This window comes from Natrix helvetica (assembly GCF_964273705.1).
Source record: "Natrix helvetica genome assembly, chromosome: 7".
In the NCBI taxonomy this organism is placed as follows: Eukaryota; Metazoa; Chordata; class Lepidosauria; order Squamata; family Natricidae; genus Natrix; species Natrix helvetica.
Window position 1 is genome coordinate 65807280 of NC_138558.1, and position 23911 is coordinate 65831190.

The 23911-nt window shown below is 45.3% G+C and overlaps 1 protein-coding gene across 2 annotated transcripts; it reads right to left on the minus strand.

Moving 5' to 3' along the window:
- Positions 1-480: 480 nt before the first annotated feature.
- On the minus strand, positions 481-19326 carry LOC309395273 (OCIA domain-containing protein 1-like). 2 transcript variants are annotated; one of them, XM_081959317.1, is made up of 8 exons: positions 19125-19326; positions 10860-10944; positions 9801-9854; positions 8352-8399; positions 7136-7250; positions 6457-6623; positions 4242-4382; positions 481-647 (listed from the first exon to the last, which is right to left on the minus strand). In XM_081959317.1, the coding sequence occupies exons 1-8, from the start codon at positions 19179-19181 to the stop codon at positions 610-612; spliced, it is 705 nt and encodes a 234-aa protein (XP_081815443.1). In that variant the 5' UTR covers positions 19182-19326; the 3' UTR covers positions 481-609. The 2 variants fall into 2 exon arrangements, with proteins under 2 accessions (XP_081815443.1, XP_081815442.1); XM_081959316.1 differs by having other exon boundaries at positions 19116-19325.
- Positions 19327-23911: the final 4585 nt, after the last annotated feature.

Below are 23911 nucleotides of genomic sequence, written 5' to 3' on the forward strand. Positions count from 1 at the left end.
CCAAAGCACTGTTCCAGTATGGTGACCGCTGCTCCCAGCTACCACGGGTACACCTATACCGGGGCGCACCGGCCAGAAGTCGAACAAGTGTTGGGACTGCCCAACTCCTGTTGTAAAGCAGTATTTCTCAACTGGGAGAGCATGCTGGCTGGGGGAATCTGGGAGTTGAATTTCACACATCTTAAAAGTTGCCAATATTGAGGAAACACTGGACTGGAGATATAGGCCATATTGGAAAGACGGGGGAAAGGCAGCGGGGATGTGCACCGGTAAAAGTATTCCTGGCTTTCTGTATGTTTTCCTTTAACTGAAAACTGGAGCAACAAAAAGATTCCAGATGTTATTATGGCTTAACTGCTGACATTCCAGATAAGTTCATCAGAACTTCTGTTCTGGGTCCAAAGCAAAAGACACTTTCCATTTTACACACACCTCCTTCGTGGAACAAACTCTTTCTGGGGGTAAAAATGAGTGAAAATGGAAAACAAATGTATCTTTATTGCAGATGTATTACATATTCATTTCACGGTAGAACATTCAGCTATTTGACCAACAGTGATTGAGCTGAAATAATGAAGCAAAGACAGGTCTTCAGGAAGTTCAAGGTTTTCACTCTTCCCAAACATCTCCATACTTATTCAACTTGGCTAAAAAGAGGTGGGAAAAGAAAGAAGAGAGTCATGTACATAAGATCTAAGCTTGTCTCCCACTTTACCAACAAATGTAAGAACCTGGGGGACTGCTTGCTGAAGGAGCAGGATCTAACACTCTATTGGCCAACATACCAATGCTATTGTATGGTTCTACTGTATAGCCAAGGGGTCAGGAACCTGTGGCTCTGGAGCCGCATTTCATCCCTCTACTGCAGCTCCCTGTCCCGGTTGGCTCCACAATCGATAGGGCTTTTGCTTAGGACATGTGCGGGAAAAAGGACACCGCGCTAGGAGGAGACTCTGGTGGTGGAACTGGGCTTCTAGTTGGCAGAGGAAAAAGGACACCGTGCTAAGAGGAGACTCTATGATGGGGGAACAGGAACTCTATTTGGCTCCAGAAATGAATGGGAGGCTTCCGGTTAGGACCTTTGTGGCTCTTTTGAATGTTTAAGGTTTCCGACCCCTGGTATAGTCATTGTTTTCACTAGGTTTAAAGCAGGGGTGTCAAACTCGGGGGCCGAATCTGGCTGCTTAGATCTGGCCCACAGGGCCACCCTGGAAACAGCAATGGACTGGCCTGCGGTGCCTCTGCCAGTGAAAACGGACTTCTGTTTTTGCTGGCAGAAGGTTGTAGGAGGCTGTCGCAGCCAAAAACAGAGCCTGCAAGGGCCGCGTGCAGCACTCCTGAGCTCCATTTTCACTGGAAGAGGGCTGCAGGAGGCTGTTGCAGCTGAAAACGGAGCTCAGCAGCCTCTTCTCGCTAGCAGAGCACTCAGGCCACAAGTGCCCCTGACACAAGTGACATCGAGCTGGCCATGCCCACCCCGGCCCCCTGAGGTCAAACACAACCCCGATGTGGCCCTCAGTGAAATCGAGTTTGACACCCCTGGTTTAAAGCATCACTGCAAGTACCCTCACTTACTACCGATAGCTAATTATTTAGTTTGAAGCTACAACAAGGCTAAATAATGAGAGTTTATTAAATAGCTCTTGAAGTTGTAGCTGTCATTGTATCCCTCAGATCACATCATTGTGCTTTGGACAGTTGGCAACCAGGATGCATTTACGACTGTTGCAGTATCCCGCAGTCGTGTAACCACCATTTGCGGCCTTCACCACCAGCTTCCAACGTAGTAAACGGGAAACCTGCAGGAAGTTACAGGTTATGGCCACGTGACATTGTGCTTAACAACCCTGGGAGATTTGCTTAATAACCAGAGCTGGAACTAACACATCGCTGTCTTAAGCTGGGCAGAATCAGACAATTTTTCACTTTATGACTGCCTCACTTAGCAATGGTGCTCCAGGTCTGAGTTGCCATTGGTAAAGTGAGGACTAACTCTGTTGTGTCATATTTGAGAGGTGTGAATTGCTGGTTCTCATCCTGGGGGCGAGTATCAGAATCTGATGCTATAAAACTGTTCTGCTTGCTTCTCTAGATGTTCCCTATGTATCTGTGCGGTTGAATTTGGTAAAACATAGCCATTAAGTTAAAGAGAGTGATGAGGTGGCCTAGAAGTGGAGCTCTCGCCTCACAATCATGAGGCTGTGAGTTAGATCTTAGATCAGGGGTGTCCAAACTTGGCAACTTTAAGACTTGTGGACTTCAACTCCCAGAATTCCCCAGAATGGCTGGGGAATTCTAGGAGTTGAAGTCCACAAGTCTTAAAGTTGCCAAGTTTGGACACCCCTGTCTTAGATAGAGGCAGAAATTTCTCTCTCTGGGCACGCTGAGAATATACCTGCTGAACAAAACTCAGTATTGGCGACAGGAAGGGCATCTGGCCATTAAAACGCTAGCTTCATTCAATTTTTCAGACTTAACCCCGCAAGGGATTATGGGGTGGTTAAATGAAGATGATTATGATGATTGCCATTAACTTAAAGGAATATTCTACAAAAGGTACTGCTCCATCAGTTCACTAATACATTCCTCCCTCCATCTTGTTTCATAGTAGCTCTTTCCTGAATGAAAGAATAATGCCTTAAAGCATGGATGCCAAGCTTGCGGTGTCACGTTGCCATCACGTTTTTCTCCTCTGCAGAGGTGGGGTGGGCGTGACATGCGCGTGACGCATCTGCCCTGTGGGCTGCCACTTTGATACCCCTGCCTTAAAGTATGTATAAAAAGGCAGACGATTCTCAATTTCTACATTTCCCCTCCATCAATCACATTTTCTTTGAAGCAGGGATAATTTTACTAGCTTGTCTGTTTCATTGTGTGTGTGTGTGTGTGTGTGTGTGTGTGTTTTACATTTGTGCTGAACACAAATGTAACAAGGCAACATAAAAAAATGGCTTTCTGCCTGGATGGCTCCTTAGGGTGAGCCGATAGACAGAAAAGGGAAGCAGTATGCTCCCTCCCATATTTGGGCATACCAGGGGTTGTGACACAATACACACATACATACACACACACACACACACACACACACAGACACGAAACAGACAAACTAGTAAAATTATCTCTCTCTCCCTCCCCCTCCCTCTCCCTGTGTGTGTGTTTCAGCATAACTCTGGAACGCCTGGAGCAATTTCAACTAAACTTGGTACACAGATGACCTACTCTTTGGAAACAAATACTGCGGGGGTAAGACACCCCTAACACCCCTTGGAGGGGTGTTCTGTTAAGATACAGCTTGTTGTGCCTTAAAATGGCTTCTACTGTACTGCCTCAAGATTGCTTCTAGTGTACAGCGCAGTGGAGTTGTCATGGTAACGGCTTCACAGTACTCCACAAAGGGTCAAGGGAGAAAATCCAACATTAGAAATTACGATTCTTGGAACACGGGGAAAATATTTTTAACTAATGTAATTGTCACCACAATTAGGGCTCAGGGAGAAGTTACTTTAGCCATCGCCTCTTTGGGAATTGCGGCAACGTTAATGGAAAGACAACGTACGTTGCCTCTTGATATTGCCATTCCTGTCTAATACAGGACTGGGACAAGTAAATACCCAGGCAATGCCGAGTTATCAGCTAGTTTCTTTATAAAGTATCGTATCTAATGAGAAAATCCGCCTCAAGACTGGCACCCAGTTCAATTTCCTTCCAGCATAACAATAAACAGAACAGAACAAAACCAGTCTCTGCATTCGTGCATTTTTCTTTAAAAGTTGGTTTCAAATATAGGATTGAAAGAAAAAGATCACCGGCAGATTGCAAAATGACTCCCCCCCCCCCTTAAAACAGAGGGCTTATTTTCTTTTACTGGTTGACCCATCTTTTTAATCTTTAATCTTTTTCCTCCTTTCCTAGCCCAAGTGAGGGGCATTCATCTCTCCCAACCCAAACACTTGATTTATTAGTGCTAAAGCCTTCTTTTTTTTTTTTAATTTTCTTGTAGGTTGGAACATCTAGTTCAGGGGTGTCCAAACTTGGGAACTTTAAGACTTGTGGACTTCAACTCCCAGAATTCCCCAGTGGCTGGCTGGGGAATTCTGGGAGTTGAAGTCCACAAGTCTTAAAGTTCCCAAGTTTGGACACCCCTGATCTAGTTATTCCTCCTTTGCTCATTTTACCTTTTTTTTCCCTCCAATCCTTTAAAGGTTTCCAATTCCCCAATACGTTCCCCACTGAATATTTACCTCTCTCCTTTATTGGAAATGGGTTTGTTCGAACTTCAGATTTCTGCATTGTTCCCGCCTCGTGTCCTTCTCTGTTTCTGTTTCTGAGTTCTTCATACGTGACTCTTCTCTGTTTAGGAACTTGTTCCAGAGCCTCAGGTTCTTAAAGGGAAGAAACACCACCCCATCCCCCACCCCACCAAATAATTAATAGGGTGTGGTTCACTGGTGGGTTTCAAAAATTTTTAGAACCTCTTCTGTAGGTGTGGCCTGCTTTGTGGGAGTGGCTTGCCAGCCATGTGACCAAGTGGGAGCGGCTTGCCAGCCATGTGACTGAGTGGGAGTGGCTTGCAGTCATGTTACTGGGTGGGCGTGGCAAACTTGTAAAATGTGGTGAAACCCACTTAACAATGCTCTTGCTTAGCAACCAAAATGTTGGCTCAGGAACTCTGGCATTTGAAGCACGCAAGTCTTAAAGCTGTCAAGTTACAAGACCCTTGCACCCCTAACCCTTTAGAAAAAAAAAAAACCCATGGGTGTTCAAACTTGACATCTTTAAGACTTGTGGACTTCAACTCCCAGAATTCCTCCTCCAGTCATGTTGGCTCAGGAACTCTGGCATTGAAGTGTGCAAGTCTTAAAGCTGTCAAGTTACAAGACCCTCGCACTCCCAACCCTTTAGAAAAAAACCCCCAGGGGTGTTCAAACTTGACAGCTTTAAGACTTTAAGGTTTAGTTGGACTCTTAGAGGTGGGCGGGGTGATTGGTGAGCCAGCCAATCAGTGAGCGGTGGGCGGGGCAAGTGTGGTGCGGACAGGCAGGGGGAGGGAGCTGGAACCGGTTCTAAACGGCACAGTAGATTTATGGAACCTCTTCTATAGAAGACGTTAGAACTGGCAGGAACTCACCCCAGACATTGTTGCACATGGATAGCAGGTGTAGGTTGAAAAAAAAAATATTTAGCAGCCTTTATGATTTCCTCATGAATTCTGGGAGTTGAAGTCCACAAGTCTTAAAGTTGCCAAGTTTGGACACCCCTGACCTAGTTAGTTAGTTTACTTTTATTGTCACTGCACATGGAACAACGAAATTAAATGTCGTCTTCGGTGTACATTATAATCATAAAAATAAAAACACACACACCCTTCACATGCTATATAATTGAAATTGAAAACCCCTGATATTGCATTAATATTGCCCTATACCGTAGAATTCAATATGGTTATTGCCCTGGGATAGAAGCTGTTTTTCAGCCTATTTGTCCTTGTTTTTATTGTCCTGTTGTCAGGCCTGTAGTTATGTTCCTTTTAGGATCTTTGGCCTGCCACACTTTCTATTATTTTCCTATGCTGTTTCATTAGTGTAGTAGTTGGGAGAGGGGAATAGAAAGGAGCAGGATTGTGGAATGTATTGTTCTCATTCTTTTCTAGAAGCTCAAGGTCATCTTTTGTCTCCGCACCTCGACACCTGACTGGAAGCAGAGGGGTGTAGATGCCAGCGTGGAAGAAAAGGATTGGACCATGTGATGGTTTATGGGTGTGGGGATAAGATCATGAACTTTCAACTGGGTGGAATTCCAGGAAGAAACTCAGAGTTGGAATTCCATAGCACAATGCCAACATGTCTGTCTTATTAAATTGGAACTTTAAGGAAAGTTTTGCCTTTGATTCTGATTTAATTCTGCATGATATTTGGAACGCTGAAACCTGTACCGTCATATGGTAATAGTTAAATGCCATATGGTAATAGTTAAAAAAAAGGGAGCCCAGATGGATCTTTGAGAATGTTTTGAACTTTCTTAAGGCAGCGGGAGCTATAAAGCTCTTCCAAAGAGGGGAGAGGGCAACCAATGATCCTCTGGGCAATGACGTTGACCCTCTGGAGCGCTGTCCTGTCTGCCACTGTGCAATTGGCAAATCAGACACAGGTGCAGTTAAAATATTCTCTATGGTGCAGCAGTAGAAGGCGACCAACAGTGTTTCATTCAGTTGTTGCTTCCTGAGAAGTCTCAGTTAGTATAATTTCTGCCGGGCCCTTTTGACCAGCGCTGCAATGTGAGTGGTCCAGGTCAGGTCCTCTTTTATGATAACACCTAGAAACTTAAAACTGGCCGCTTGCTCCACTCCGTCTCCATACTTGTACAACGCTTTAGTGTTGCTACATAACATGCACTGAGGTTTCATATCTGGATAACCTAAAGAGGGCTCGGGCATTGAAATAACTGCAGGGGTCTAACCTTGAGGGATGCTGTCTGTAATTCCGGTTGGAGTAGATTCATTCATGGCAGAGCTAAATGGAACTGGTTTGTAGACCAGTTTGCTGGGAGCGGACGCTGTGTCCGTGGCTGGAGCCTTCTCCTTAAAGTTTGCCGCTTTCGAAGTTGCAAAGCGCGGGCTTTTGGATCTGTGGAGAAAGAGGGATGGTGAGTGCTTTGCGGTTTTTTTTTTTAAAAAATCACAGCGTTGATATGTACGGGTAGTCCTTGACTTACAACAGTTCATTTAGTGACCGTTCAAAGTTAAAACGGCCCTGAAAAATGTGACAACTGCTTTTCAGTGATGGTCTTTGCAGCTTGCCCATGATCAAAATTCAGAGGTATGGCAACCGATTCATATTTATGACCCTCACTGTGAGGGAGGAAAGGAAGGAAGGAAGGGAAGAAAGTGAGGGAGGGAGGGAGGGAGGGAAGAGAAAAGAAGGAAGGAAAGGAAGAAAGTGAGGGAGGGAGCAAGGAAAAGAAGGGAGGGAGGAAAGGAAAAGGAAGGGAGGGACAGAGGGACAGAAGGAAGGAAGAAAAAGGGAGGGAGGGAGGGAGGGAGGGAGGGATGAAAGGAAGGGAAAGGGAGGAAGGAAGGGAGGGAGGGAGGAAGGAAGGAAGGAGAGAAGGAAGGAAGGAAGGAAATAACAATTCTTACTGTGATTCATTCTTCAACATTTCTCCCAAAGGTGAATCCTTTAGGTTCATGAACTTCTCTTTGCATACATTTATATAAGATATCTTGCCAGCAAACCATCCACAGATTCCTGCAACTTATTTACAAAGGAAGGCAAATATTCTTTTTAGGTCTTTGACAAAATGATATTTTAAACAAAATAATACAGTTAAAATGGAATCCATGAAAAGTCACACACACAAAAACAATCTCTTCCTTAAAACATGCTTTTAATCTTCTAAGCATTTCCCCTCCATTTCTTCATGACAACGCACAGAGCACTTATAAAACTGCTAAGTAAAGAGATCAGCAACAAAACATTCACATCTATTTCAATACAAACGACTTTTAAGCAAACACTTCTACAGTATTCTCTCTCTTTTGTGATGATAAATTCCTGACGAGATCCCTCTTACAAGTCTAGAGCCAAAAACCTTGCTAGAGTTTAGATGGCAAACCTTTTAGACGTCGAGTGCCCAAATGGCGCCCACGTGCATTCCCAAACGGAAAGGTCCGTGCACGCATGCGCAGCAGAGAGCCAAAGACCGGGTGGCTGGCGGGAGGCAGGCATCCCAAAACCGGCAGCACGGCAAGATCTGTTTCTTTTGCGAGCTTCTGTTTTGTTGTTTGCAGGGAAACAGAAGCTCGCAAAATAAACGCCACGAAGATCTGACCTGGGGCGACGGCACGCATGCCAGCAGAGGGTTCTGCATGCCACCTCTGGCACCCATGCCATAGGTTTGCCATCACAGGTTTAGGTGTATAGATAAGTCTACGCCAGGGGTGTCCAAACTTGGCAACTTTAAGACTTGTGGACTTCAACTCCCAGAATTCCCCAGCCAGCTCTGCTGGCTGGGGAATTCTGGGAGTTGAAGTCCACAAGTCTTAAAGTTGCCAAGTTTGGACGCCCCTGGTCTATGTGGACAGGGTTATATTATGGCTTCCTATTTATCCTATTTGTATTTCTATTTTTTCCGGAAGTTAAAAGAAGATGAGAAATAAATCTATCTGTCCCTCCACAGGCCACCGGCATCCAAATTTTGAACTTTGATATTATTGTCCTATTACATTGACCTGATTCTTACAGCATTTGCTAAGAGGTGCAAAATATTTTCTCCTATTAAGTGCTAATGAGAATCCTCACCCTCAACTCTGAGCCATTAAGTACAACGGAAGTCTGATAGGAATGAAAACTCACATGCCATTTTGGGTATCGCGCCGAACTTTGGATGAGATGTAAGGACTCCTGATAATCGACATTAAGAGGGGGAAAAGAAAAGTTATTATATGAAGCTATTAAGTAAAAAGTACCCATTATTTCATTTTCAGCATGTCGATATCACTTAGGTTCATTTTCCCCACCCCACCCCAAATTAGACATATAATAATAAAAAAAGTCATCAATAAAGATTTGCAAAATATGTCAACCTAAGAATGGATTCCCCACCCACCCCGAATTTCTAAACACCATATATCAGTTAAGACAGCGGTTCTCAACCTTTTTTCACCACAGACTGCCTTTAAATACCTTTTGCGCCCACAGATGCTCAAGGCTTAACTCAAAGTTTAAAGCCCAAGGCTTAACTCAAAGTGGCCTAAGAAGTTTTATAATGCAGACTTGTCATTTAAAAAAAATATATTTCGATGTCAGTATCCTTTTTGTGTCTCCAAAAACAAGTAAACCCCAAACATGCTGCCCAATGTCTGGTGTAGTAGATCCATATAGGAAGCTGTACATCCCAACAATATTGCAATATATTTAATATATTTAATGTATTTATAGGCCTGTCACAAATCTATTCTAGCGTTTCTTCAATCCTTCGTGGACCCCGTGATGAAATCAGCCCAGGGGTCTGCAGACAACAGGTGGAGAACCACTGAGTTAAGATACAGTATACAGATTGCAAGGTGGTGATGATGGCATTCGTGAAGCATTTTTGAATATTCAATTGACTTGAGTTTCATGTTTAAAGAATAAAGTATAATAATAATAATTTTTTTAAAAAAAAACCAGTGATACCCATTGTCACCGGGGCATTTGGTACCATGTCCAAGAATTTTATAAACACATCAAGAAATTGCAGCTTCCTGTAATAACACCAGCGGAACTGGAAGAAACTGCCCTATTCGGAACATCGTACATCTTAAGGATACCTTGGACGCTGGCAGCAACCCATATCAACCATTAGCACCAGTCAGTGTATTTGTGACAATAACAATAGACAACACCAACAATAAAAACAGCTGGAAAAAAATAACACAATATCACTATCTGCAAATTGAAGTGGAGCTATTGTGGAGGAAGAAATCTATGGTTGCACCAATAGTAACAGGAACCTTTGGAGCAATACCCAAAGGGCTGCCTAGATCATGGATCATCATATTAGACCTGAGTATCCTGACTTGGCAAAAATACACCTTCCTCGGAACTGCCTATATATATATTCAGACACTACTTTAACAGCTCATCATCACCATAACTTCTGAGGTACCGTTCAATAACAGTAGAGTCTTTCATTCACCAGCTTGTTGAAAAGAATATTATCTTAAACAATGCTACAATCAAGAGCAGTACATGAAGGCAAAAGAATGCAAAGGAAAAATGAAAAACGGCAGACTTTCAAATTTAAAGGTATTCGGAACATACCTCTACGGACTAATATATGGGTGACCATTATGGCAAAACTTGAGAAGGGCAAACCTAAGAAAAGGGGAGGGAAATGAACATTTGTAGGCAAGTGAAATTTCAGTACATCCCGAGCAACAACCACTAAATCTGTAAATATGTTTAAGACAGTACAAATGGGAACCCAAGTACCAATAATTTCTCTGACCGTTAGATGACTTCTCACTCAATCACATTATTTCACAGAGTTACAGTAAGAATCCTAGTTGTTAAATCTAAGCTTCTGGAAACGTCTACCTTCTTCTTAGTTTCCAGAAGAAAAGACAAAAGAAAAACACAACACACAAACTGGGTTGATATACTTGCTAAGCCATAATGTGACTTAATTCAGGTTATCATGTTGTGGGAATCCAGTCGCTGTAATCTAACAATGAGAGTCTATGCTCAGCACAATGTACATATTGGCACAAAGTATGGAATAGGAGATATAGACTAGAATCTAGACAACATACTAAAAAGCAGAGACATCACCCTGCCAACAAAAGTGCGTATAGTCAAGGCTATGGTTTTCCCAGTTGCAGTGGATGGCTGAGAAATTTGGAGCATAAGGAAGGCTGAGCACCAAAAAATTGAGGCCTTTGAAGTATGATGCTGGAGAAGACTCCTGTGAGTCCTTTGGACTGCAAGGCGATCAAACCTAGAGGAGTTCAACCCTGACTGCTCTTTAGAAGGCCAGATCCTGAAGATGAAACTCAAATACTTTGGCCACCTAATGAGATACAACTTGTTGTGCCTTAAAATGGCTTCTATCATACTGCCGTAAAATGGCTTCTACTGTACAGCACAGTGGAGTTGCCGTGGTAATGATACTCTACAAGGGGACTCTCTCTGGTAAGGGGGAAAATCCAATATTAGAAATTACGTTTGGTCCGGGATTATTTGTGAGGACAAATGTATGAATTAAATACCCAGGCAACGCCTACTTATCAGCTAGTTGCTTATAAATTTAATTGTTGAGCATTTGGCAAAAGAGGACATAGCTCAACCACAAAAAGCACAAGCAAGGAACATTTTACTTACATCTGTAGAGGAAGCTCTCTTTAATGCATTCTCGGCTTACTCTGTATTCTTCTGGTGTCAGTTCATATGTATGATCCAGCTTGTGCTTTTATTAAAAAGAAAACAAAAAGAAAACACTAAGCATTAGCGTTCTAAGTATCTCAACTGTAATATATATCAGCACCAAGAAGTATGTTTTTCCTATGATTTTAACAGTGTATATAAAATTTTAAAAAATTTAAAACCACGTTCATGGTAGATATCTCTGTATCCCCTATACAGGGGTCGGCAAACTTAAACACTCAAAAGAGCCATTTGGACCCTTTTCCCACAGAAAAGAAAACACCGGGAGACACAAAGGTCCTAACCGGAAGCCCCCTGTTCAATCCTGGAGCTGACCGGAAGTTCAGTTCCCCCACCATAGAGTCTCCTTCTAGCGCGGCATACTTTTTCCTCTGCCTGTCATAACAGAAAGCCCTATCAATTGTGGAAACCCAACTGGAAACCCTCCCCTTGCCATAGAGTCTTCTCCTGGCGCACTGTACTTCTCCCCCCTCCCCCACCGGAAGCTCCTCTCAAAATTGTGGTGCCGACCGGTGACGGAGCAGCAGGAGGAGGAGGAAAGAGCCACATGCGGCTCCAAAAATGCAAGCGTGTGTGCAATAGCGTGCCGGCACCCATAATGCAAAGCATGCCCCACCACCCATGCTCCCCCCACGCGCGCTGCACTAAGCTAAGCTTGGTATTTCTTCCGGGGGCCTGGGGAGGCCTTTTTCACCTTCCCCAGACTTCAGGAAAGTCTCGGGAGCCTGGGGAAGGAGAAAAAAGTGCCCAACGACCTTTCAAAACTTCCGATAGGCCCATTGGGCCCATTTTTCGCCCTCCCCAGGCTCCGGAGGCTTTCCTGAAGCCTGGGGAGGGCGAAAACAGCCTCCCCCAGCCCTCCGGAATGCTGAAAATCAGCTGGCCAGTGCGTGTGTTGGAAGATTTGGCTCCACCTGCCACCTGTGGCATGCATGCCAGAGGTTTACCATCACGGTCCTAGAGAAAACAGGAGTGTGGAATTATGACACAATTTCTTTTTCTCACCGTTTGCTTTGTACGTAAAACACCCTATGGCACACGTATACTTTCAGATACATGCTGTGATCAATGTGTTAGTAAGTGTTAGGTGCAAATAATCAGAAGTATTCACTGAGTTCAAAGCACAGAAGAGTTTATTATTGCTACCTCTGTACAAGACTCTAGTCAATTAATGGTCAGAGCTAAATTGGCACTAGATAAGGATCAACGGAATTCATGGGAGGCAGGACCTGGGTCTCCTGTGGTAAAACAATTACTCCAAACTGATGACTCATTTAACTCCACCTTCTACCTCAGCCTGCTCTTCACTTACAGCAAGCCACAGAAGCTGCAACCATCCTTGCTATAACACTGTTTTAGCCAGACTTTTCACTACTATAATGAAAAATAATAGGGAATATCCAAGAGTAGCACTTTAACACAATCTACATACCGGGGACATTATAATTCAAGGTGCCAGTTGTCACCTTTACAGCCTTTCATGGCTTGGGACCAGGTTATCTGAGGGACCGTCTCTTGCCGGTCACATCTACCCGACCCTCCAGAGTGGGGAGGCAGGGAATGCTGTGGGTCCCATCCCCTAGGGAGATATACCTGGTGGGACCCAGAAGAAGGACCTCCACCGTGGTGGCTCCCTCTCTCTGGAACATCATTCCCCAATGATGTGCATCCATTCTAACACTCTTCCAGAAGGCGCTGGAGACCTGGTTCTGTCAGCGGGCCTGGGGAACCCAGAGTGGGTTGGAGCCCATTAAATGGTTTGTGTGATATGTTGCCGCCGTCTGTGTGTGTGTGTGGGGGGGTATTTTATTATGTTATTTTATTAATTTATTATTGATTCTGTTTTAATAGTTTTATTTTGTGTCTGTGTGTGTGTGTATTCATTCTTGTAAGCCGCCTTGAGTTGCCATGTGAAAATAGGCAGCAATATAAATTTCCAAATAAATAAATAAATATTCTATGACATTGCAATTGTCGATCACAAAGAAATTCATAAAGCCCATGGAAAGGCATTTCTCACTTTGTAATAGTTCAGTATTCTTTGGATAATCAAAACACCCCTGCAGCTGATCAGATAGCACTTTTAATTGCTTGCAATAGTTATACACATTTATTTATATTTCTCTGATTATTATTCTGGATTAAGAACAGCTGGGCCTAGAATGCCCTCACCCACCCACTAAGGAACCCACATCTGTAACTATATCCATCTTCAACCACCTTGGACTGTCTCCCATTTTTTATGACATCTCTGCCTTGCTTCACTATTTGGGAATATTTGAACATTTCCCCCCCGCCTTCTTTCCAAGTACTATCTGGATACTAAAGCCTCCAGCTCCCCATTAAGACCTTAGCCCTCCGGCTATTGACTTTTATCACCAGCACCCTTACCCAATTGGGCTTTAATATTGTATCAATTTATTCAAGGTTAGACCTGCTCCGCCTGCGGGAGGCCCCTCTCTCGCAGGTATGGTCCTTGGCTCTTACAAGGGCCTGCCTTGATGACGGGTTTGCGAACCCCGAGAGGTGGAAGAAACGGAAGCTGAGGGGATTTTTAGCCAAATGTTTTACATTGTTTTTAGGGGGTTCCAGGGAGGGGGGGTGGGTTAACCAGGCCGGGAGGGAAGCCAGCGCCAGACGAACAGGTGAGTCCAGGAGGGAAGTGAGCGGGGTGGGGGGGGAGAGGGAACAAATTATTCCAGTAGAGGGTTGTTTTATTACATCAGTCACGGGGAGGGGGGGATGCGAGGACAAGAGAAGATCACAAGGTCGGTTGGGAGACCGTGGCTGTTGGCTACGCCCGGTCGTTTGTACCAACCCCCGCAGCCTAGGTGGTCAGGAACTACAGAGCCAGGGCCTGCGGCTGATGCTTTGCAATGTAAGGTCCGTAACCAACAAGGCCCCCCTCATTAGCGAGTTGATCTCCGAGGGGGAGCTGGACCTTGCAGGGATAACGGAGACCTGGTTGGGCCACGAGGGTGGTTTACCCCTCGTGGAAATGTGCCCACCGGGTTTCCGTGCATTCCATCAGCCTCGGGCCCTGGGTAAGGGTGGTGGGGTGGCGGTAGTTATACGGGATGGTCTAGAACCGAGAGAGTTCACTGTTCCTCAGATACCCGGTTGTGAATCCCTAGGTGTGAAATGGGGCCCAGGGAGGCAGTTGGGCTTGCTGATTGTATACTTGGCTCCTCGCTATACATCAGCGGCCCTGCCCGAGCTCCTCGAGCTGATCTCAGAGACGGCGGTTGAGATCCCCAGGCTCTTGGTCATGGGGGACTTCAACCTACCGTCGACGGGAGCAGCATCTGAGGTGGCTCGGGAGTTCATGGCTTCCATGACAGCCATGGGCCTGACCCAATTAATTCAGGGCCCCACACACGAGGGCGGTCACACACTGGACCTTATTTTTGTATCTGAACAGTGGACAAGTGATCTGGGAATAGGGGATTTAGTCATTACTCCCCTGTCATGGTCAGATCACTCATGTCTCCGGCTCGACTTCCCTGCCGCTACCCCCCACCGCGAGGAGGCGGAGCCAGCCTGTCCAAGCTGGTACCGCCCCAAGCACCTGATGGAACCGGATAGGTTCCAGACGGAGCTTGGGCCACTACCTGTAGCCCTGACCCGCGCTCGGTCGGAGGACCTAGTGGCCGCCTGGAATACGGCGGCGGCTGGGGCCTTGGACCGGGTTGCGCCTTTGCGACCTCTCCTGCGGCAGCGATCCACCTGAGCTCCTTGGTACACCGAGGAGCTGAGGGTGATGAAGCGCCATAGGAGACGTCTAGAGAGCAGGTGGAGATCCTCACGCTCCGAGTCTGATCGAACACAGGTAAGAGCCTATTTACAGACCTACCTTGTGGCATTGAGAGCGGCCAAACGTAGACATTGTGCCGCTCTTATTGCGTCCGCGGATAACCGCCCTGCCGCCCTGTTTAGGGTGACCCGTTCTCTCCTGTCACAGGGGACGCGGGGGGCACCCTTGCAGGGTAGAGCAGAGGAGTTTGGGGAATATCTGCAGGACAAAGTTGCTCAGATCCGGAGCGGATGGGCCCCCTCCAGTGGCCCGGACGAGCCGTCAACAGTGAGTCTTGTGAGACCATTCTGGGAGGAGTTTGACTCTATTGCCCCCGAGGATTTGGACAGGTTGCGTGGACGGCTGCGACCCACCACATGTTTAATGGACCTGTGTCCCTCCTGGCTGGTACTGGCATCCTGGGAGGTGACACGAGGCTGGCTTCTGGGCCTGGTGAACGCCTCATTGGGTGAGGGATCCTTGCCAACTGCCTTGAAAGAGGCGGTGGTGAGGCCCTTACTCAAGAGGCCTTCACTGGACCCAATGGAGCTGGCTAATTATCGTCCAGTCTCCAACCTTCCCTTTTTAGCGAAGGTTGTTGAGAATGTGGTGGCACAGCAATTTCCACGACACCTTGACGAATCCGAATATCTAGACCCACGCCAGTCCGGCTTCCGACCCGGGGACAGCACAGAGACAGCCTTGGTCGCGCTGGTTGATGATCTCTGGAGGGCCAGAGATAGAGGTTGTTCCTCTATCCTGGTCCTATTGACCTCTCAGCGGCTTTTGATACCATCGACCATGGTATCCTATTGCGCCGGCTGGAGGGGATGGGAGTCGGAGGCACCGTTTTACGGTGGTTCGGCTCCTACCTCTCTGACCGGTCGCAATGTGTGTTGACAGGGGGGCAGAGGTCGACCCTGATGTCACTCACTTGTGAGGTGCCGCAGGGGTCGGTCCTCTCGCCCCTTCTGTTCAACGCATATGTGAAGCCACTGGGGGAGATCATCCGTGGTTTTGGGGTTGAATACCATCTGTACGCTGATGATACTCAGCTGTACGTTTCAACCCCAAATCACCCCAGCGAGGCTGTCGAAGTGATGTCCCGGTGTTTGGAAGCCGTTGGGGTCTGGATGGGAGACAACAGACTCAAACTCAACCCCTCCAAGGCTGAGTGGCTGTGGCTACCGGCACCTCGGTTCAGTCAGCTGACTCCAACGCTGGCCATAGAGGGCGAACAACTGCCCCCTGTGGAACGGGCGCACAATTTGGGCGTCCTCCTAGATGCCCGGCTGTCAATGGACGACCATGTGGCAGCCGTGGCAAGGGGGGCGTTCCACCAGGTTCGCCTGGTGCGCCAATTGCGCCCCCTTCTGGACCGGGATGCCCTACGCCCGGTCACTCATGCACTGGTGACGTCTCGCCTGGACTACTGTAATGCTCTCTACATGGGGCTTCCCTTGGGACGCGCACGAAGACTGCAGCTAGTCCAGAACGCAGCCGCGCGGGCAGTCATGGGGAGTACTAGGTACTCCCACGTAACACCGCTCCTGCGCGAGCTGCACTGGCTACCTGTGGTCTTTCGGGTGCGTTTCAAGGTTTTGACTACCATCTTTAAAGCGCTCCATGGCATAGGGCCTAGTTACCTGCGGGATCGCATCCTCCCACAAACATCCCTGCGGCCAATTCGCTCTCACAGGGAGGGGCTTCTCCTGGTGCCGTCCACTAGGCAGTGCCAACGGGCGACACCAAGGAGTAGGGCCTTCTCTGTGATGGGCCCAACCCTCTGGAATGACCTCCCCCCCGACATTAGAACCACCACTGACTTCCGCTCCTTCTGGCAGAAACTGAAGACTCACCTGTTCCGGCTGGCTGACCTGGCATAATTTTTAACGTCTACCTCCTGGCATATATATTTCCTACTGGTTTTCTAGGGGACTTAATTTTATAGGACACTGGGATTTTAAATTCTGTACATTTTAAATTATTTACTTAGCAATTACAGTTCTGTCTATTTTTAACCTCCTCTTATTTATGTATTTATCCATTTAATAATTTTAATTGTTTAAATTTTAGAGTTATTTATGATGTTTTTGATATGGACTGTACACCGCCCCGAGTCCCTTTTGGGAGAGGGGGCGGTCTATAAGCGCTAATTAAATAAATAAAATAAATAAATTTACATCCTGCCACCATTATCCTTACAAACTAACGAAGAAAATTTTGAAATCTGTAACTCAAAGTACATTTTAAAACATTGGCCCATACATTCTCTCATTTATCTAGCGTTACGTTATACTTAAAGTTTTTTGCCATTTTATCATACAATCCTGGATATATTCTTCCAGTTTCATCTTAAGTAACATTTTACATAGTTTAGCAATCATGTGGTCATCTCCAGAAATTAGTTTACTCCAGTGGTGGGTTTCAAAATTGTTTAGAACCTCTTCTGTAGGTGTGGCCTGCTTTGTGCGAGTGGCCATGTGACCGGATGGGAGTGGCTTGCCAGCCATGTGACCGGGTGGGCGTGGCCAACTTGTAAAATGTGGTGAAGCTCACTTAACAACGCTCTTGCTTAGCAACCAAAATATTGGCAGAGGTTAGAACTGGCAGGAACCCACCCCTGGTTTACTCACAAAAACCTGTGAGGTGAGTTGGCCTGAGAGAGACTAGCCCAAGGTCACCTAGTTGGCTTTCATGGCTAAGGCAAGAGACTCGCTGTCTCTTTGCTTTCTAGTCTGGTGCCTTAACCCAGGGGTGTTCAAACTTGGGAACTTTAAGACTTGTGGACTTCCCAGCTGGGAATTCTGGGAGTTGAAGTCCATAAGTCTTAAAGTTCCCAAGTTTGGACACCCCTGCCTTAACCACTAAACCAAACTGGCTCTCTTTAAAGTATTTCATTTTATTGATTTTATTGCTCCATTAAAATGTATAAAATAGCACTTTACCTGCTCCGGTAAAGTGATTCTCACGTAAACGGTTGTTTGATCTGATGGTTATTTATTTCAAGCCATTCTGTTTCATTGGGTTTATTCTGTGCGGCCCGATCTCACTCTTCAATATATCAACCGTAAATGCAATTGCTGTGGTTATAAACATTTTAACAGGGATGGCTAACCCTTTTCTCTTCGCGTGTCAAAATCACGTGTATGTCCACACCCATAATGCAATGCGGCCCGCCCACTTGTGCATGCATGCATGATCCCTTCGCGCTCTCCCTGCACATGTGTGCAACCACCCCCAAGCTTCCCCGTCCCATGTGCGCACTCCTCTCTGCACCCCGTTTTGGGCCTAGCAGGCCTCCCTGCAGACTCCTGAACCAAAAACGGAGCGTGGTGGGTGAACCGTATCACCCCGCAGTCCCCCCTCCCATGCGTGCACGACCCCCCGCGCACGCGCATCTCCCACATGCACAGCAGACTAAAAATCAGCTGGCTGGCAGGAGGCACATGCACCTGCACGGTGGAGCTGAGCTGGGCAATGGCTCGCGTGACATTTAGCTATAAATATTGGGATGAACACCTTTCCAATGGTGTGGGAGTAGAAATGGATTTTCAGAAAAAGTGCAGAGTACCATTTGCAAACCCCAAGACAAACAGACAAACCTCCAAGTAGCCGCAATGACTCTCTAAAAGGATGCAAATGACTAGCTGTCTGGAAGGAGTATAAATCCTTCCATTCCCCACCATCGCAGTCAGAGCTGAAGAAGCTTCTTGGATGAGAAGCGAAACGTCTTCAAGGAAAAAACCAGAAAGTCCAGTTGCCTCTTGAAAAAAGAAAAAAGCACCTTTGGGACAACCATGACCTGGATGATTGAGAATCTCCATAGACAGTTAGCTATAAACTACAGAGTTGAAGAAGTCACTTGGATGACAAGCGAAACATCTTCAAAGGAAAACCAGAAAGTCCAGTTGCTCCTTGGAAAAACCACCTTTGGGACTACTTGCTCTAAACTAGAGGTCCCCAAACATGGCAACTTTAAGACTTGTGGACTTCAACTCCCAGAATTCTCCAGCCAGCTATGCTCCCAAAAAACCCTTTGGGACTACTTGCTCTAAACCAGAGGTCCCCAAACTTGGCAACTTTAAGACTTGTGGACTTCAACTCCCAGAATTCTCCAGCCAGCTGGAGAATTCTGGGAGTTGAAGTCCACAAGTCTTAAAGTTGCCAAGTTTGAAGACTCTGCTCCAAACCTAGGAAGGCTGGGATTGCCCTGATTCCTAATCTAATCTTCTGGATCCGCATTATAATAGGAGGGGGGGGGGAGAACCTCAAGGTCAGCGGACCTTATCTTCCAATTGCTCGTCCGATATGGAAGAACCAGGCGGGAGAACAACACACACGTTCGATCCTTCGCTTCCCCCACCGCCTCCTCCGGCATTGAGAAAGACCAAAGCTACCTCGTTAACCATCCCGTCCATGGGACCGTATGATCCGGGACCTCGCGGCTGACCAGGCGGCTCCATGGGTCGTTCTCTGTGGCGCAGAAGCACCGGGGACGGGAGAAAAACAAAATGCACCTTCCCCCAACCAGTCCCACTCAGGGGACTCTGAAGCCAGAGGGCAGAACACCCACAAGCCGGAAGTTCAGCTCCGAAACCGGAAGGACTCTAGAAAGTACGCATTCCGGGCAAAAGTGTGCTTTCCATAGACACAAGGTGGCTAGAAGGACCTAGGGAAGAGAGAGGTGGGGCGAGAGAGGCGCTGCGGAATCTCACCGTAAAGCTTATGGAGCCGAGTTTAGGTTACTATTATATGATAACTGCTGAGGCCGAAGGGCTTTCAATCCAGCGCACGGTCCACTCCAAATGGTTGCTTTGGGGGCGGTGGGGCGGTGCACGATTTAATCCCTTAATGTCCCAAATTTGTTTCCCTCCCCATCCGCAAGAGCCAACTGTACTATCTGGCTTTTCTTTGAAGACGTTTCGCTTCTCATCCAAGAAGCTTCTTCAGCGCTGCAGTGCATTGCTAAATGCCTATGGAGATTCTCAGTCAATCCAGGTCATAGTGGTTCCAAAGGTGCTTTTTGTTTTTCTTTCAAGAGGCAGCTGAACTTTCTGGATTTTCTTTGAAGACGTTTCGCTTCTCATCCAAGAAGCTTCTTCAGCGCTGACTGGAAGGTGGGGAATGGAAGGATTGATACTCCCTGCAGACAGCTGGTCATTTGCAGAAGAAAGTCGAGTTGCCTCTTGAAAAAGTACCTTTGTTTGGGACAGCCTTGACCTGGATGACAGAATCTCCATAGACATTTAATCCCTTAATGGTTACCGAAAGAGAAATACGGATTTGTGGTGGAGGCGTGGTAATCGCTGTAATATTTTAATAAAATTGCTATAAAAGTAGGAGGCAGGTTTTGACAAGTCACTAACACCCCTGTCTAAATCTGGTCCAAAATTAACATGTAAACCAAGCAGATTAAACTAGGCAGACCATCGAACTGCAGATTAATTGCTGTTGTAATCTTATCTGTGTGACCAATTTTGCCCAATAAAGCCACCCCAGAGTTTCTAACACTTAAATACAGATTGTGCAGTCTTTGCAAAACCAATATCAGCATTGGAAAATACCTTTCCCTGCTTCCTACCTCTCAACTCAAAATGACTTTAAAAAGGACAACAGATGGGGGAGGGGGGAATATCTTTTTTTTTAAAGCCAACCCCAGTGAATCTGGTGGTTTTTTTTCAAAACAGGCAATATCTGTGTTTAAAATTAGTTAAAATTAAAATTAGTTTCTGCTGGCTTGAAAAATAGATGGGTGAATATGATTTAAAAATAAGTGTATGGAAGTTAAATGTCTGGTCTTAAAGCTAAAATTGTCACAAGGTGGCGGGACTTGATGGGGCATCCTATAACTTCTAAACCAGCGAACAAAAATTGAACAGATCCTAGCCCCTTTCACAGGAAAAAAAACCCATTAATACTTGGACATCTAATACAACTTGAGGATGCCTCTGTGCCTGTAAATGAATCAAAGGCCACATCATGAGGACAGAAGGCCACATCCTGAGGGCACTATTATTCCTTTAGAAACAGTTAATGAGATAATTGGTGCCAAAATTAGCAAGATAGGGTACCATTGAATATAATTGCAGAGTGAACTGCACTACTTCTGATTCTTTTGATTCTTGATTACCACTTTGGAATGCCACTCATTGATCCTTGATTGCCAGAATGAACAGCTTGATGATTTTGACAAGGTGTAAGGATGGGAGGGAGGGCAGACAGGTTTTTTTATTCGCTTTATTGTACCATCAATTTTAAGCACTGTCAGGGGAAAAATGACAAATGAACAAATGAAACCTAAACATTCTTCAAACTTCTGTAGTCTGCAATTGTAAATTGATTAAAATTATTTAATAAAAAATTATTTCATTAAAATAATATTCTATTTTTCTAAATATTTATGTTGCTTTCTGTTAACTAATAGTAAGATTGAACACACAGGGTCCCAGCACAGCTGCCATCTACTTTGTTAAAGTGGGACACTTCTGAATTCGATCTTCAATGTACGTAGACTTTCAGACAGCTTGCTAACCCATTTAGCTATTAAACTTATTCAGCCACTCATCTCAAGTACATGACTCTGGTCAGCTAAGATTGATTGAAATCAAGATTAAAATATGAACAGGCTAAGAAAGTACATGTATATAAGTGAGACTTAAAGAAACCCAACCAACACTATGATACAACCATGATGTAGACCAGTGTTTCTCAAACTTGGCGACTTTAAGTCCTGTGGACTTCAACTCCCAGAATTCCCCAGCCAGCTGTGCTGGCTGGGGGATTCTGGGAGTTGAAGTCCACAGGACTTAAAGTCGCCAAGTTTGAGAAACACTGATGTAGACTCTACTACACACCAAGGGCCACAAGCTCTCTATCCGAACCAGGTCTTGTTTGTTGTTCTTAATTGCGAAGTGGTGTCCGATCCATCGCGACCTCATGGACAACACTCCTCCAGGCCTTCCTGTCCTCTACCATCCTCTGGAGTCCATTTGAGCTCACACCGGTGACTCCATCCAGCCACCTCATTCTCTTGTCGTCCCCTTCTTTTGGCCTCCATCGTTCCCAGCATGAGGCTCTTCTCCAGTGAGTCCTTCCTTCTCATGAGGTGGCCGAAGTATTTGAGTTTCCTCTTCAGGATCTGGCCTTCTAAAGAGCAGTCAGGGTTGATCTCCTCTAGCATTGACTGGTTTGATCGCCTTGCAGTCCAAGGGACTCGCAGGAGTCTTCTCCAGCACCAGAGTTCAAAGGCCTCCATTCTTTGGTGCTCAGCCTTCCTTATGGTCCAACTTTCACAGTCATACATTGCAACTGGGAAAACCACAGCCTTGACCAGGCACACTTTTGTTGGCAGGGTGGTGTCTCTGCTTTTTAGTCTGCTGTCTAGATTTGCCATAGCTTTCCTGCCCAAGAGCAGGAAATTAATTTCTTGGCTGCAGTCCCCATCTGCGGTGATTTTGGATTCCAGAAAAATAAAACCTGTCACTACCACCATTTCTTCACCATCTATTTGCCAGGAATTGAGAGGGCCGGATGCCATGATCTTAGTTTTCTTAATGTTGAGTTTCAAGCCAACTTTTGCATCTCCTTCTTCACCTGAATCAAGAGGCTCTTTACTTCCTCTTCACTTTCTGCCATTAGAGTGGTATTATTAACTTTGATGCCAGATACCTTTTAATATTGATTATTTTAATATATTTATGCATTATGTTGGTTTATTATTAATACTATTGTAATAGGGAGCTTCCCAGAGTTGGGTATAAAATATAAATGTTTTAAATAAACAAACAGGGAACAGAATAACCTTTTCTACTAATCAGGGTTTATTGCAGAAAAGTTCTTTTCAAGCATTGGTCATTCGGATCTTAGGAAAAATCACACATAGTGTATAATTAGCCAATTTGTATGGAAAGAAGTTGTTAAGTAAGCAAGCTCCCCGTTAGGAGAGCGAGTGTGCAGAGAAGCGTAATGAGAGTGGTATGCAAGAACACACATAAACCAGCATACAGGGACACTGAATAGTATAAAATATAGTAGTTTACTATGTGGAAATATAGAAGTATTCAGAGTTCAATTTGCAGTCCAAGTCATACACGGTTCAGTCAGTCAGTTATCAATATTCTCAGTTTAACACACAAAGTAGCTAACAGTAGCAAAACACAGTACCTCACAATACACCGATCAGCGTCTAACAAACAGAGAGCTAACAGTCATTCTGGCTCCCTCTTATGGCTGCTTGAGATAACAGCAACCAATTATATCTCTCTAGCACTTAAAGTAACAGATACATTTGTTACAATCATGGCTTATATGCATTGCCAAGCCAAGATTAGGATTACATCCCTAACATTCTCCCCTCTTGGGTTGTTAGTGTATTTACACACAACTTCACATTCTCAATCCATAATCATCACAACAATGTTTATGTTTTACCGTACCTTGAGCTTTGGTAAAATGATCAGCAATGTTTTCTTCAGACATACAATACTCTAGTGTAATCATTTTACTACTAACACTTTGCCGTACATTCATATATCTTAAGTCAGTAGGCTTTGTCCTTGTCTTTACAGCAATATTTGATGCCATCTGGATCGCTGCTTGGTTGTCTTCGTATACAACAATAGGCTCCCGTACATTAATTCCCATATCTATCAGAAGTTGCTTGTAACAAATTAAATCGGTACATAACAAAGATAAACATGAAAATTCAGCCTCCATTGTTGATAAACTTAAATGTTTTTGACGAATAGACCGCCATCCAATTAACGCCTTTCCTAAGAATATCGCAATACCTGATGTAGATTTACGTGTAGACACGTCAGTTGCAAAACTTGCTTCAGCGTATGCAGTTAATATCAGTTCGTCCTTAGGCTCTAAATATAAGGCATAGTGTATTGTCCGTTTCAGATATCTCAATACACGTTTAGCAGCTTTCCAGTGCTGTTCAGTGGGTTCGACATTAAACCTGGCCAATTGATTAACACTATATGCAATATCTGGCCTAGACCAATTGCAAAGATAAGATAAACTGCCAATTAGGGATTGATAAATACCCTTATCAAAAACTGGGCTTTTGATATCATCATGTCTAAATTCTTGACTCATCGGAGTTTTAGCCGGTTTACACAGTTCCATTTTGAAAGTCCTGAGTAACTGGTTGATCTTTTCAGTTTGTGATATTTTATATCCTCCCCTA

Bases quoted from the DNA above. Each gene is read 5' to 3' on its own strand.
- LOC309395273 (XM_081959316.1), bottom strand. From the start codon at position 19,181: ATGGAGCCGCCTGGTCAGCCGCGAGGTCCCGGATCATACGGTCCCATG. The intron at 9,855-10,859 runs GTAAGTAAAATG...CCCTTTTCTTAG, and splicing joins AGAGAGCTTCCTCTACAGAT to GTTTGCCCTTCTCAAGTTTT. The intron at 6,624-7,135 runs GTAAGAATTGTT...CTTTCTCCACAG, and splicing joins ATGTTGAAGAATGAATCACA to ATCCAAAAGCCCGCGCTTTG.